The sequence below is a fragment of the Gadus chalcogrammus genome, chromosome 11, assembly GCF_026213295.1.
Source record: "Gadus chalcogrammus isolate NIFS_2021 chromosome 11, NIFS_Gcha_1.0, whole genome shotgun sequence".
NCBI lineage: Eukaryota > Metazoa > Chordata > Actinopteri > Gadiformes > Gadidae > Gadus > Gadus chalcogrammus.
The window spans coordinates 19,824,087-19,838,939 of record NC_079422.1 but is presented as its reverse complement, the minus strand read 5'-3'; the positions used below and the strand labels follow the sequence as shown (position 1 = coordinate 19,838,939).

Genomic DNA, 14,853 nt, shown 5'->3' with positions numbered 1-14,853 from the left:
CGGGCAACTTCAACGTGCGCAGCAAGGTGCGCTTCACGTGCACGGCGGGCCACACGCTGTATGGCTCGGCCGAGCGGATCTGCTTCCCCAACGGCACCTGGTCAGGCCGCCAGCCCTTCTGCAAACGTAAGGAACACGCGCCTACGCTACGTGAACACTTGAACTTAGTTCAAGTGGTAGAGCGGGTTGACTTGTAACCGGAAGGTTGTTGCTTCGATCCCCGGCTCCTCCTAGCTGAGTGCTGCTTGAGGTGTAAATGGTAAATGGACTGCATTTTACACAGCACTGTTCTAACTATCGGGCACTCAAAGTGCTTTACAATCTTGCCTTTATCATTCATTCATTTATCCTAGGGGCGGCATGTGGCTTAGGAGGTAGAGCGGGTTGACTTGTCGCCGGAAGGTTGCGAGTTCGATCCCCGGCTTCTCCTGGCTGAGTGCTGCTCGAGGTGTCCCTGGGCAAGATTCCTAATTGCACCCCGACAAGCTGGCTGTCGCCTTGCTTGGTTGACTCCGTATGAATGTGTGTATGAATGGTTGTACGTCTCTTTGGATAAAAGCGTCTGCTAAGTGCCCTAGGTGTAAATGTAATTGTTGTGCTCTCCCAAAATGTGCGTTTGACTGTAAAGTGTTTGTCTGTCGAAGCTGCATGTGGCCTGCTGTGCTGTTTTTATGTTGGCTCGGAAACTTTTGTGCAATAAAAATAGTAAAGGCTGAGGAAGCTGAAAAGGCTCTCCAGCTAAATTAAAGTTAGTCTATGTATATATTTTAAAACAAATGCATCGATCCATCATTTAGCCATCTATTATTCAGCCATCCATCATGCAGCCATCAATTTCATCTATCTATCCGTCGCCCTTCCACCCATCCATTCATAGTTCTATGTGTACACAATAAACCAGCCTACTTTACATCTATATGATTCAGGATTCAGGTTTCAAACTCACAAAAAACACATCCCAACAGATTACGCAATTTTATGCATAAAAACACACATCTACACACGCACACATCTACACACAGATGCATGCATGCATACGCACACACATACGTCTACCGCATGCATACTGCCCCAACAAACGTCTACACAATTGGACACTGACACACACACACACACACACACATTGGGGAACACACACACACATATACACACACACTGAGGCACACACAATTGGGCACTGACACACACACAATGGGGCACACACACACACATATACACACACTGTGGCACACACAATTGGGCACTGACACACACAGTCACACTGGGGCGCACACACACACACACACACACATATACACACACACTGAGGCACACACAATTGGGCACTGACACACACACAAACTGGGGCACACACACATACACACACACACACATGCACAAACACATACACACACACAAGCAGACACGCATACATTCACATACGCACAAGGCCCCCCCCCCCCCCATAATGCACCAGATGGATAGGAGATCTTGGCAGGGGCCCGGTGTACACGCTGCCAGCACATGACTCCAATGTAACAGGGGAATTAAAGAAGCGTTCAACTGCAGCCAAGCCAGCGGCAAGCTACTTATTGGGCGTGTGATAAACGATTCAGAGCACCTTTTCAGAGTTCATCGTGGGCGGGGCCCAGTGAGAAGACCCCACGGGGCCAAACCGGGACATTCAGACAAAAAGTGTGACCGGGGTCTGCATGCTGACTCCCGTCCGGGCGGTCCGCCAGAGCCATTTATATTTTACTGGCCGATGTACTAAACGCTCGGAACGACGTCGGCGGCCCGCTGTATCACGCACACCTTTCTTTAGCTCCCTCCATCGCCGTTCTCACCTTTTATTCTGCCCGCGCCCTCCCTCTGAAATCATTCCATCACACTTCCTTTATCTCTCCGTCTCCCTGACACTGTTCAGCACGCTCGGCTGTGCCTGGTCTGATGTGTGGAGGTTTGTCTCTCTTTCATTCTCTCTCTCTCTCTCTCTCTCTCTCTCTCTCTCTCTCTCTCTCTCTCTCTCTCTCTCTCTCTCAGCTCCCTTATGGCGGTATCTAGTTTGTCCCATTAATGGTCTTCTTTTCCTCCATCTTCCTTCCATTCATTATTGTCTGTATTCAGTGTCATCCACTGTCCCACTTTTTCCCCCTTTGTATTTGGCTGTCTGTACGCATATTTCTCTCTCTCTCACTCACTCACTCTCGCGCTTGCTATCTCTAGCTCTCTCTTTCTGTGTCTCTCTCTCTCTCCTCCTCCTTCGCTCTCTCTACTGCTCCTCTCTCTCTCTCTTACTAGTTGTTCTCCTCTCACTAGTTATCTTTCTTAGCTCCCTCATTGCGGTATCTCGTTTGTCCCATTTATATTCTTCTTTTCCTCTATCCTCCTTCCATCCATTATTGTCTGTGTTGAGTGTCATCCACTCGCCCACTTTTCCCTCTTTGTAGTTGGCTGTGTGTATGCATCTCTCTCTCTCTCTCACTCACTCACTCACTCACTCACTCACTCACTCACTCACTCACTCACGTTATCTTTCACTCTCTTTTTTCACTCACTATCTATCTCTCTCCCCCTCCTTCGCTCGCTCTATCTCATTCTCTCCCTCTCCCACTCTTTCTCAAACAAACACAGACACTCCTTTACTTTCCTTGAAGTACGGAGTTTAAAAATACTTTCAGCTCTTTTCCCCAGAGTCCCATGAGTGGAAGGTCCTGTGGAATCCACTGGAGCCTGACTGAGTATCCCTGGCTGTCACTCTCTGTGATCTAGAGGCCTGTCCACCAATAAAGCCCACCCATCTGCTCCAAGGCCCTGGAAAAACACTCGCACCCAGAGCCCCATGCGGCCGCAACCACCTTGTTCCTTATTTATCGCGGCACTTGTTTGTTTGTCTAAAGAAGGATGGACTCCAATGAGTTTTGAATTGTGCACACTGCCTGCTACTTTGTGATGCAGTTGCGACGGCAAGCATTGTGTGTTCATGCAATGTTCATGCTTTTGTGTAGATGTTTATGTGTGGGTTTTTGATTTGACTGCATGCGTGTTTGTAAATGTTTGTGTGTGTGTGTGAGTGTGAATGCGTGTGTGTAGATGGTTATTTGTCTGTGTGGTATGCATGTGTGCAGACGTTTTTGTGTTTGTGTATGATTTTTTGCGAATTGGTACGCGTGTGTGTAGATGTTTGTGTGTATGTGTCTGAATCTGTTTGGGTAGATGTTTCGGTGTGTGTGTGTGTGTGTGTGTGGATGTGTCTCTGTGTGTGTGGCTGTGCACTTGTTTCTCCCCGGTGTCCGGCGGCGTTGAACTGCCCCCGTGTGCAGAACTCGTCCGTCTCCTGCGGAAATCACTCTCTCACATTTTCTCCGGACAATTAGTTGACCGTGAGGCCGAAACCATCTGGTAATGAAACATGTTCCCGGGCGGAAGGAAAAGATTAGAAACAACACGTGTGCTTTTCCTCCCCTCAGGAAGGACGCAGAGAAATGATTCTCTTGTTCGAAATAATCCGGAAAAACCTAAGAGCTACAGCCGGTGCCACGAAGCTGTGATTCTGTCTTCCATCAGCAAAATGTTGTTATTCTCTCCGTCCCCAGAGTGTGTAACTATGAATAAATTCGGTATACAGTGCTGGCTTGACAGAAATGCCGTCACCATGCGTAATGCTGAGAATTACACGGCAAGACACCCCCAGTCATAAGTGGTGGCCAGTGATTGTATGTCAGCATTCTGTGTTTGATCCCATTAACTTGGAATACCAATGCGCACGCACATCCGTTCTCACATGTGCACGCACAAAAAACACTCACACGTATGCACACAAACGCAAACACGCACATAGACATGCAAAAAACACACACAAACGCAAGAAGACACACACACGCAAGCAGACAAAAACACGCAAGCACGCACACACACGCACGCAAGCCCACACACTCAGTCAGTCAATCACTCACACACAGGAAAACGCACACAGACACACACAGGAAAACACACCTACACACACACTTTAATCCAATTAACTATTTCTAATGATCATGATATCAATGATCTTGCTGAATCTCAATCTGAAACGGACTCAGATTGATGTGGCTGTTATCACATGTGGACCCATGATGGGTGTGGGAGATGAGCCGATGGGCTGCGGGTGGTTGATGAACGGTTGTTAATGCTATCCCCCCACGCCCCGCTCCTCACGCTCGTCCTAATTACACCCGAGACGTGACAACAACGCCGATGCCCGCCCACCAACCGCCCAATCAGCGGCTCCGCCCACTCCAACGTGCCTAGCCGTTTAACCATCAACCATCTTGTCCAATTATTTATCGGACTGGGATGTCAAAATGTGCACGAGATATATTTCCAGATGTCATCTACTGTTTTTAAATATATGTCTTACGTTCATAAGCACAACCCCCCCCCCTTTCTGCACCAATCACCTCTCATCTCCTCGTGTTCCCCCAAGCATCACACCATGAATCACTGATATGGAAATTAGAATCCATTACTTTTTTACACCTCTGACCTTCACCATCTTCTTCTTCTACCCTCCTCCCTCTGTTCTCCTCCTCTTCCTCCTCTTTCTGCTCTTCAATCTTTCCTCCTCTTCCTCTTTTATCCTCCTCCTACTCCGTACCCTCCTTCTCTACACTCCTCCTACTCTATACTTCTCCTCTATCCTCCTCCTCCTTCCTCCTCCTCAATACTCCTCCTACTCTCTATTCTCTTCCTCCTCCCTCCTCCTCCTCTATCCCGCCCCCCTCCTCCTCCTCCTCCCCCGTCCTCCTCCTCTTCTCCCCCCCCAGCGGTGCAGTGTGGTAACCCGGGCACCCCTTCCAATGGCCACGTGGGCCTCATCGACGGCACCACCTTCTCCCACTCGGTGGTGTACTCCTGCATGGGGGGTTACTCCCTGTCCGGCTGGCCCACGCGCCAGTGTCTGGCCAACGGCACCTGGTCAGGCGCCGCACCGAACTGCACACGTAAGTACACACACACACACACACACACACACACGTACACACACACACACACACACACACACACACACACACACACACACACACACACACACACACACACACACACACAATAGCACACACACACACACACACACACACACACAATAGCACACATCTACAAAAACACACAATAGCACACATCTACAAAAACACACCCTCACACACATGACCACACACCCCGAGAGTGGTGAGGGGAACAAGAGAAGGTGGTAAGGGAATGGAAAGAACACAACTAGACCACTACTAAGCTCAGACCACGCATCCTTCAATGCACTGTGTCAGGGGGTAGGCACCCACACACACACACACACACACACACACACACACACACACACACACACACACACACACACCTGCATGAATGATGAGGAATGGTGGCAGTGGACTAATCCGAGTACACCTGACGATGCCAGCTCACCATGTAATGCTGGTATGGGTGAAAGGGGGTCGGGATTCAAACACAGTCTTTTTGAAATCCATGGCGCACAAAGCCATGCTGAAACACTGACACTGCGACGCTTGACTAATGGCATCCGATGCAGCATGTGTTGCTCGTGTTCCGTCGGGCGGGACGGACGCTCTGGGATGTCACCTCATTCAAAGGAGGACACGTGTGTCCGTGTGTAAATGTGTGTGAGTGCGGGTGTCCAAAGGCATGTGGTACACCACAATCGGCTGCTTGTGTGTGTGTGTGTGCGTGTGTGTCCGATAGCATGTGGTACACCACAATCGGCTGCGTGTGTTTGTGTGTGTGTGTGTGAGTGCGGGTGTCCGATGCTATGCGGTACACCACACTCGGCTACGTGTGTGTCTGTGTGTGCGTGCGAGTGTCCGATAGCATGTGGTATGCAACACACCCGGCTGCGGTGCATATTTCCCGCCGCACCGCCCGCCCGTACACACTCCATCCTGTGTTTTTGTCGCCGGCTCTTTCGCACCGATTCGCCGAAGTAAATTAGCCCGATCGGAAACCACTTCCTGCCGCCGCACGGGTAGCAGATGGTCCGAGTTATCAACGACGGAACCAATGAATAGGATCCCAAAAAGGGAGTACATCAATCTCCCCCCGTCCCCCTCCCTATCCGCCAGACGTCAGATATGATAGATACACGATTGTCAAGGAGGGGTGACAGAGTTCTGCGTACCCAAGCTCAACCCCAAGCCGGTCACACTTTATGCAATCGTTCTTCTTTCTCGGTTTCCTTTCCTCTGTTTTTTTGTTGTCGTGATCTCAGGAAATGAGCCCAGCAGTTATCCAACCAGGCTGCCAATCTATATTTAATTTACCCCAGGATAACTATGAACGAAAGCATCCATTGTTTATTGCCTGTTTGCAAGAATTACCATATTTACCCTCTTCTTTCTCTCTCTCTCTCTCTCTCTCTCTCCACCTTTCCCACTCTCTCGTCTCTCTTTCTTGCTCTCTCTCTTTATTTCCTTTCCATCTTTGCAACAAAAATTGAGATGAGTGAGTGTTTGAAGTGATACGGCACAGAGGGTGGGGGTCGGGGGTGACTCAGTAAGGGAATATGAAAGGATGAGGAAGACAGGGGGAGCGAGGGGATGAGAGGATCGCTGTGAACTGGTGATCAGATGAGCAGGGAGTAAGCACGCGTTTCCTTTTTCTGTAGGTTTTTTGACACTTAATATTCTGGCGCGGTTTATCCAACAGCATCAAGCATATCATCAAACACAACCACACACACTAACACTGGCTATCTCTCTCACGCACACACCGGCTGTTTGGGTGTATGTGTGTTCCTGCGTGCATTTTTGTTTGCACCTGTATGCGCATTTGTATGTCTGTGTGCAGGTGTGCTTGTGTGTGTGTGTGTGTGTGTGTGTGTGCCTGCGTGCATTCATATTTGCAGGTGTGTGTGTGTGTGTGTGTGTGTGTGTGTGTGTGTGTGTGTGTGTGTGTGTGTGTGTGTGTGTGTGTGTGTGTGTGTGTGTGTGTGTGTCTGCCTGCTCCCGGTCCGTGGACGTGGGCTCTTTGGGAAGGCGAGGTGTCCTCATTATGCATCCATTAGCCAGCCAATCATTTTCACAGTTCACAGGTTATCGATCACACAGACGGCTGGATCAAAGTGACGCACACATTTTGAGAACAAAAATGTATTTATTCATAGGGAGGTACGCAATGCCTCCAAAAATGAATTCAGGAGATTTTTGAAGATTTTCGTATTGACAGTTATTCATTTGGCCGGAGCTTATATCCAAAGTTACCTGTTTCCCTTGTCAAACGGTTCTCTGATCTCAATGGGACCTTATTAAATAAAGGCCCAATGCAAAATGTACAAAATCCAATCAAAATTGGATTAGCTAACTAGCAATAATCGTGCCTCACAACTGAGTTCAGAGTAGCCATAGGGATCAGAAAGACAAGTTTAGCAATGATTTTCATAATCATTTTTTTGGAAATTAGTGTAAAAACAGCAAAGACTGTCGAAGTAGAACAACAATTTCAGCTACAAATAAACAGGTTTTAGTACTAGCTTACCACAGCTAATGTGCTCGTGACATGATTCATAGTGTTTGGCTGATCAACTGGACTAGTGAGATAATTACTTATATTGGGTTGATACAGAAACAGTACAGAAATACACATCCATCAACTTGCTTCCTTGCTTCCCCAAATGCCGGGCCACTCTGAACAAAAGTAAAATAGTTTGAGGTTTGAAAGTCGAACGTTACGGCCGTGAAAAACGTTAACCCAGCGGTAGACGGACGTTAATGGCCGGTCGCAGTTGACGCCCTACTTACGGAGTTAATGAGCCATGTCAGGTTCACCTTGATCTTGAGACCCGGGAGAAGGCCTGAACAAGTTTACCAAGCCCACCCGCCAACCGTACCTGGTGGGCAGTAGGCTCAACAGGTCATTGCATAGCCGCATCACCTCGCCTGTTCGACATTGGCCTCTTTCCCTCGTAACTCTCAGAAAGTCTGAACTTCTCAGGAGAGGACTTTTCCATGGTTACATACTCAAGTCCAAATCAAAACATTATTCAGTATCCCAGCTCGGTTGGGGGAGCTGTCTGTGAATAAGAACAGATATCCCTGTGCTCTGGATTTGATTCCTGTCATTAGCTGCCTCTACTACTCCTGTCTTGCGAGGGTCACTGTGTGAATAATTGGATATATTTCAATTGTGTTCACAGCGTCGACAACATAACACCCTGAATCTTAATACCATCGAGTTGCGTCGGCCAATGGGTATCTGTGTGCCAGCACCAGCAATTGCTACGTTAAGCCATTCCCTGTATACAACAAAGATAGCTAGAATAAGATGCTACAGAATGCTAAGTTCTATTTTTAAGTGCAAGGACGTACAAGATACAGTAAGTGCGTAAGATGGGTTTGGGTTCAAGGGGGGGAGGCTATGCAGAGTCTAGGTGAACTCTGAACAAGTGAGTCTTGAGTCTTTTGCAGAAGCTGGTGAGGGAGTAAGGATGCTAGCAAACGGCTAATGAGCTAATGAGCCGTTTACGTTCCAGCAGGCAGCATGTAACCCAAGCGTGGAGTAGACGTTCAGTTTTCTCCCACTATGGATCTTCTTCCATTCTTCACTCTCTATTCATGCTAATCCGACAGCATCTGCTTGTTCCGGCAATTCGGCCGATTCTGTTGTTGGGGGGGGGATTTCTCAGACAGAAGGGGAGCACCTGGGGCTGTTCGAGGGATTAGCATCACCTATTTCAGGTTGACCGACGCCGGAGCGTTGCGGCGCCAGAGAGCCTCGTTGCGTATCGTCCAATTAGACCGCAACGTCTCTCCCCTCCGCACCGAGGTCGCTCCGCTCTGCGGCGAGGCAGCGGCTTTCACTCTTTGTTCAGCTGGAAGGTTAACGGATATGACAGTGTGCCGGAATAACTCTCGCCTCGCACGAACCTGTTCTGGCCCCGGTGTGCTTCTTTCGGCTCCTTGAGTTCCTTCTTTTGCTTTCGCTTTTGCTTGATATCAATTGAAAATTTCATCAGGCTTCTTTTATGGATGCAGCTGCTGTTCCCGGTGCACGGGGTCATGCTTAATTCACTCTAATGTGTTTGGCTGTGACGCATTGGGCTCACCAGTCAAAAGGAACTCCCAAGACGTCCGCAGGCGCACACACTCACACACATGCACATGCACGCACACGCATGCAGATGCAAGCACACACGCATGTACGCACACACAAGCGCGGAGGCGCACACACACACACATACACAGACACACACAAACACACATACAAACATACACACTAGCACACAAGCGCATGCACAAACACACACAGCCTCACACACACACAGGCACATTATCGCAGTGTATCTACGCACACACACACACACACACACTAAAACACACACACAGGCACATATTCACCGTGCACGCACACACACACACTCACACACTCACACAGGCACTTATTCACAGTGCACGCACACACAAACACGCACATGCACTCCATAAGACGGTCCGTCTGTGCCATGCTCGGAGCGCTATCATAATTCAGCATCCCCAAGTGTTCTCGTATCAAGAAGGGCCGGTGCTTCCCCAGATGGCTCAGATTCTCCGCAGCTCAAATGCCCCCGTAATAATGCCTCTTATAGGGAACATTCTGATCTTATTCGACTGCCCTGGGGAAAGTGTGTGATTTCAAAACATGAGGAAACATTTGCATGCATTTACCCGGCGTTGCCCTGTTGACCGGCGGCTTTTAGCGGCGTAGAGAATAGTGAGTCACACTAAGAGACGATTCTTAAATACACAGTCAACTGGAGTGTGTTTGTTTGTGTGTCTGGTGTGTGTGTGTGTGTGTGTGTTTTAGACGTTGTGCGTGCTTGTTTTTGTGCGTTGGCGGTCTATTTCCAGCCAAATGGACCTTAATGTCTTTATAGACAGTTGTTGTCAAGAAAAGTACCATAATCGGACAGCAGAATGCACCACATATTCAATGATCAGGGCTTTAAATAAAAGCCCTGACTCGGCTGACGTTGGTAAGCAGGAAAGCGGACGAGAAGCCAAATCACCCCAATAACAGCGTTTAAGGGGACCCATTACGTCTATGTACATCGCCATTGACACCGCCGTAAACTGCGGTTATGTAAACAGCGGTTTCGCCCCGGTCCCCCCCCTCATCGCCCCCCTCCCCCACTCCCCAGCTTGTGTACCTTCTGTTTCCATGACGACCTCACGCACACTGCAACTGCTGCAGCATCCTTCATCCCCACGCTAAACTTCTCCCCCACCCTTCTCTCTCTCTCTCTCTCTCCCTCCCTCCCCCCAGTGATCACCTGCGGCGAGCCGGGCGTCCCAGCCAATGGGCTGCGCTTCGGCGACGACATCACCGTGGGCCACAACGTGACGTTCGCGTGCCAGCCGGGTCACGTGATGGTGGGCGGCGGCCCTTCGGTCACCAGAGCGTGCACCAGCAACGGCACCTGGAGTGGCGCCATGCCCGCCTGCCAAGGTATGTGTGTCGGCGAGGGCGTCCACGTGTTTGGAAAAGGCTCCGCCCCCCCCCCCCCTTTGTTCTTGGAGGTGGCATATTAAACCACCAGGTGGGAGTCATATTAGCCGTCACAAGCCGTTTTGAAATTCTCCCTCTTCTGACATCACAAGTGGGCGTGTCAACCTAGATGTATGACGGATAGATGAGTAACGTTTGCTAGGGCTGGTGTGTAAACCTACTTGTTGGGCCTCTTTCCCCCCGTAACTTTCAGAAATTCCGGAACTTCTCAGGAGAGGACTTTGGCCTCTTTCCACTGTTTCTGACTCAAGCCCAAAGCAAAACTTTACTTTGCATCTGTACCGTATATCAGTACGTACGGATTTATTAACGGTGTGCAGGGATTTGGAATCCGTGCACATGGTTTTTTAAATTGGTTCCCACTGATTTGGTTTGTTCCCAACAACAGTTAAAAAATAACAATATTTAGTCGAAAATGCGAAAATGCCAATCAAAATTGTGAAATATTCGTAAAAAAACAATTCTTGGTTGAGTTTACAGACACCATTGGAAATCAGCGCTTGGAGTTGCTTTATGTCATGCTGCAGCTCTATTAGACCTCAGCAAACGAGAATAGATGTCTGTCTGAAAGGGGAATGGGTTTGACGTCACAATGCTTCACGGGGAATCTCTCGCTGTGTGGAACAAACAGATTTAGAAAACTGTGCGCATGGATTTACACATCAATGTGTTTTTCAATCATGTGACCCCAGAGGAGATCCGTGGAAAGCAGAGAGGTTTTTGTGGACTGGTTTCCCATCTTCCGGTTTCTGTTGTAAGATTTAACCGCGTTTGACAGGGGGTAACCAACTTGGATGAACAAAGGTTAAATCAATAAAGATTTGAAGTTAAAAGCATTCAAAAACACACTCACAAACACACTCATGTACACAAAAACTCTCTCATACTCAAACACACTCGCGTACACAAACACACTCATGTACACAATCACACTCACTTACACAAACAAACTCATGTACACAAACACACTTGCGTTCACAAACACGACACACGGCACTCAAGAGGCATGCGGCCGGCCTGCTAGCATGCGACTGGCCCGCTAATGCTAGCCTGCGGCGCTGAATTGTCTTCCTTGGTGAAAAGTAGGCTGATTTTTGTTTGCTGTGGAGCGCACATTAGTGTGTCCGTGAGCTAATGAGATTAGCATTAGCAAGGTGACACGCACGTCCCATTCCTGTCGAGGGAACTTCGAAGACATTAGGGAACTCCAATACATTAGGGGCTGGGGATATTTAAGCACCCTGGCGTCTCTGGTATCTCCTTTCTTTATTTTCTCTCTCTCTCTCTCTCTCTCTCTCTCTCTCTCTCTCTCTCTCTCTCTCTCTCTCTCTCTCTCTCTCTCTCTCTCTCTCTCTCTCTCTCTCTCTCTCTCTCTCTCTCTCTCTCTCTCTCTCTCTCCCCCCCCTCCCTCCCTCCCTCAAAGAAACAAACTCGCACACACTACCACCTGGTTCGGGTCATTAACATGAAATCCATTCTTTGAAACGATATCCACTCCTGTGATGGCCACATGGATATATACTTAACGATGGCAACATTACTGTTTTTTAACGACTTCGCTCGAGAGCAAACATTCCTATAGCTACGGGCTCGGAAGGGAAGGTGCGGTACAGGTAGAAAATGAAGAAAGTCTTCAAGCTGCCTTCTGAGTGTTATCTGATCGCGGATGCGCCCCGGGCTGGTGTCCACACCTGTGTCTAGAGATGCATCTGTGGCGGGCCGAGAGCCAGGAATTAGTGGACGTCTGTCTGGTACCCCATGATGGATGGCCACTTCTCCCCCACCCCTGCTGGGAGGAGCGCTCTAATGGTCCCCCTCACACTTAATCTCATTCACAAAGTTACGCTTAAGCACATGTCAGAACAGGTTGTGTTCTGGCCGGCCAACACAGACAACAAAGTCCATTGCAGACAATCTTGCTTGATGATACACATTCAAATTTAGGGAATTTAGCAGATGCTTTTATCCAAAGCGACCTACAATGAGTAAATTTGTCAGAAGAAAGAGAAACAACAGTATTTCTCTGCCGCTACAGAAAGGATGTTCATAGAACCAAGTGCCAAGCACTTACAATTGTTAGGTTAACCCATTCCCCGTATACAACAAAGATAGCTAGGATAAGTCGCTACACGATGCTAAGTACTATTTTTAACAGCATACAATAAGTGAGTACATAAAGTGCCAGGACGTACAACATACAATAAGTGAGTACATAAAGTGCCAGGACGTACAACATACACAAAGTGGCTGCTTTATGGTCCCGCGTCAAAACAAGGAACCCCCCCCCCCCCCCCCCGATAGGCCGACGTCACAACCCCCACGTCCCGGTGGGAGCCGACGGTGTAGACGTAGCAGGTCCGCGGGGGGGGGGGGGGGGGCCTCACCGCGCTCCGGTCGCGTGGGAGGACTGACGGAGCGGCGCAGAGAGCGGGGGCCCAATAGGCAGAACACAAGCAGCACGTTGTTGCTAGGGAACCGGTTTCCAGTGCTCCCGTCTCAGGGGCAGAACCAGCGGGCCAGCTTTCTGCGCGGCCGGCCCGTGGGACGTGGGAGGCACAAAAAATGCATCAACGATAGCCAGGAGTGGTGCAAAAAAAAAAGAAACTCTGCCTTTATGTCGTGGGGTTCGCGGTTCATCAAAGTGTGTTTGATTCTCGGATGAGGCGGGAAGCTGTCTCGTAACCATGACAGCGCGAGGGAAAGCACCAAAGACCGATTGATTGATCCATTCGGCTGTGTGCTTGAAACGCGACAACCTTACGACACAGAGACCTTCGTTTTGTGTGAAAAGAACGACTGATGATGGGGGGGGGGGGGGGGGGGGGGGCAGCCTTGGAGATATGCAGAGAGAGAGGCCTGAGGGGATAGTGAATGGTGAAGGGCGGACTAGAATCAGGGCGCTTTCAGTATCTCATCATTTCAGCGGGACAGGGTAGTGGGAGAGAGGGGCTTCTGGTTCCCTCTCTAGAACGGCCAGCGAATGCTGCCCCCCCCCCCCCCCCCGCGCTGTCTACTTTGGCACGGGTCCGTTGTGATGGCCACTGCAGTTTTAAAAAAACACGCTCCTCGCCTGCTGAGCCCCCCTGGGTGACCTTGTCCTGGCGAAGCGCAGAACATCTGGGCTGGCACACATTGCTAATATTTTATGGCTGCTCCTCATTATTAAAGTGTCACGTTCAAGTCGGGAAGGCCTGACAAATGCCAAGGACTGGCAGGTGTGTGTGTGTGTGTGTGTGTGTGTGTGTGTGTGTGTGTGTGTGTGTGTGTGTGTGTGTGTGTGTGTGTGTGTGTGTGTGTGTGTGTGTGTGTGTGTGTGTGTGTGTGTGTGTACTTTTGTGCAAATGCTGATGCAGAGACGGGTGTGTGCTTGTGTGTGTGTGTGTGACTATGTGTTTCTGCTTTTGTGTGTGTGTGCAGCATGCAGTGTCTCATGCACATGTGTGTGTGTGTGTGTGTGCTGTGTTTGAACGCAAAACGCTCACTTGCTCACTCAACCAGGTGAGGAGCACTCTCGTCTTGACACACACACACCCATATTCAGACATGCTCGGCCCTACTGCAGCCTGCAGATACACCCTCGGCTGCTTTTGTGACCCCCGGTGCATTAGTGGTACAGCTGGAGAGAGAGTCTGTCATGGCTGATAACCCCCCCACACCACACACTCTGCCCCCCCCCCCCCCCCCCCCAACACCACCACCACCCCCACCACCCCTCTCTCATTTATTTCTCTCACGGGGTGCATTAATAAAGTAAGGGAACAAGAGTGAAGTTTGAAGTGGCGTCGGCGGCGTCTAGTGTTTGACCTGGGTACGTCTTCATCAACAGAACGGGCGCGTGCCGTGCCTTTGAACACTTTGTTCAAAATCAACTCGTTCCTCGTGTCCCGATGCAGCAGTACTGCCATTTCCTTTCGTCAGCCAAATTAGATTCTTCATTAAACTCTACATGCCCCCCTTCATTAGTAAACTCTCCCTATTCCTTTGTATCGTATTCATCATATTTTGGGGGATTTCATTGAGAACATAACGGTGATCTCGTCGCTTTGTGCCCGATACGTACAAAGCATTAGGTTGATCTCCGATCACTCTCCCCATCTTACAGGATAATGAAACAGGTGGCTGCTTATCGCTGTTAACCCTTTCTTTTCCTTTCATTATATCCCCTGTCACTCACTCACAACCCACATAAAGGTTTCGCAAAGAAAGTCATACAATAGTGTGTCTTCTCGGCCTTGTATATCTGCGACTGGAAACAATGTCTGCTTCAATGCTTTCCTCGTCTCCTTCTGCTCCCTTTCTCACGTCTCTCCGTCTGAAGTCGGAGGTTTGTTCAGTCGGGGTGAGAGA

The 14,853-nt window shown here is 49.4% G+C and overlaps 1 protein-coding gene across 1 annotated transcript in view; it reads left to right on the top strand.

The window, feature by feature from the left end:
- LOC130392233 (CUB and sushi domain-containing protein 3-like) overlaps window positions 1-14,853 on the top strand; it is a 232,674-nt gene that overhangs the window by 186,204 nt on the left and 31,617 nt on the right. The window contains 3 exon segments of the mRNA XM_056602701.1: window positions 1-126; window positions 4,785-4,961; window positions 10,264-10,446. The exon segment at window positions 1-126 is cut by the window's left edge and continues 57 nt beyond it. Of these exon segments, the coding sequence (XP_056458676.1) occupies window positions 1-126; window positions 4,785-4,961; window positions 10,264-10,446 (486 nt within the window).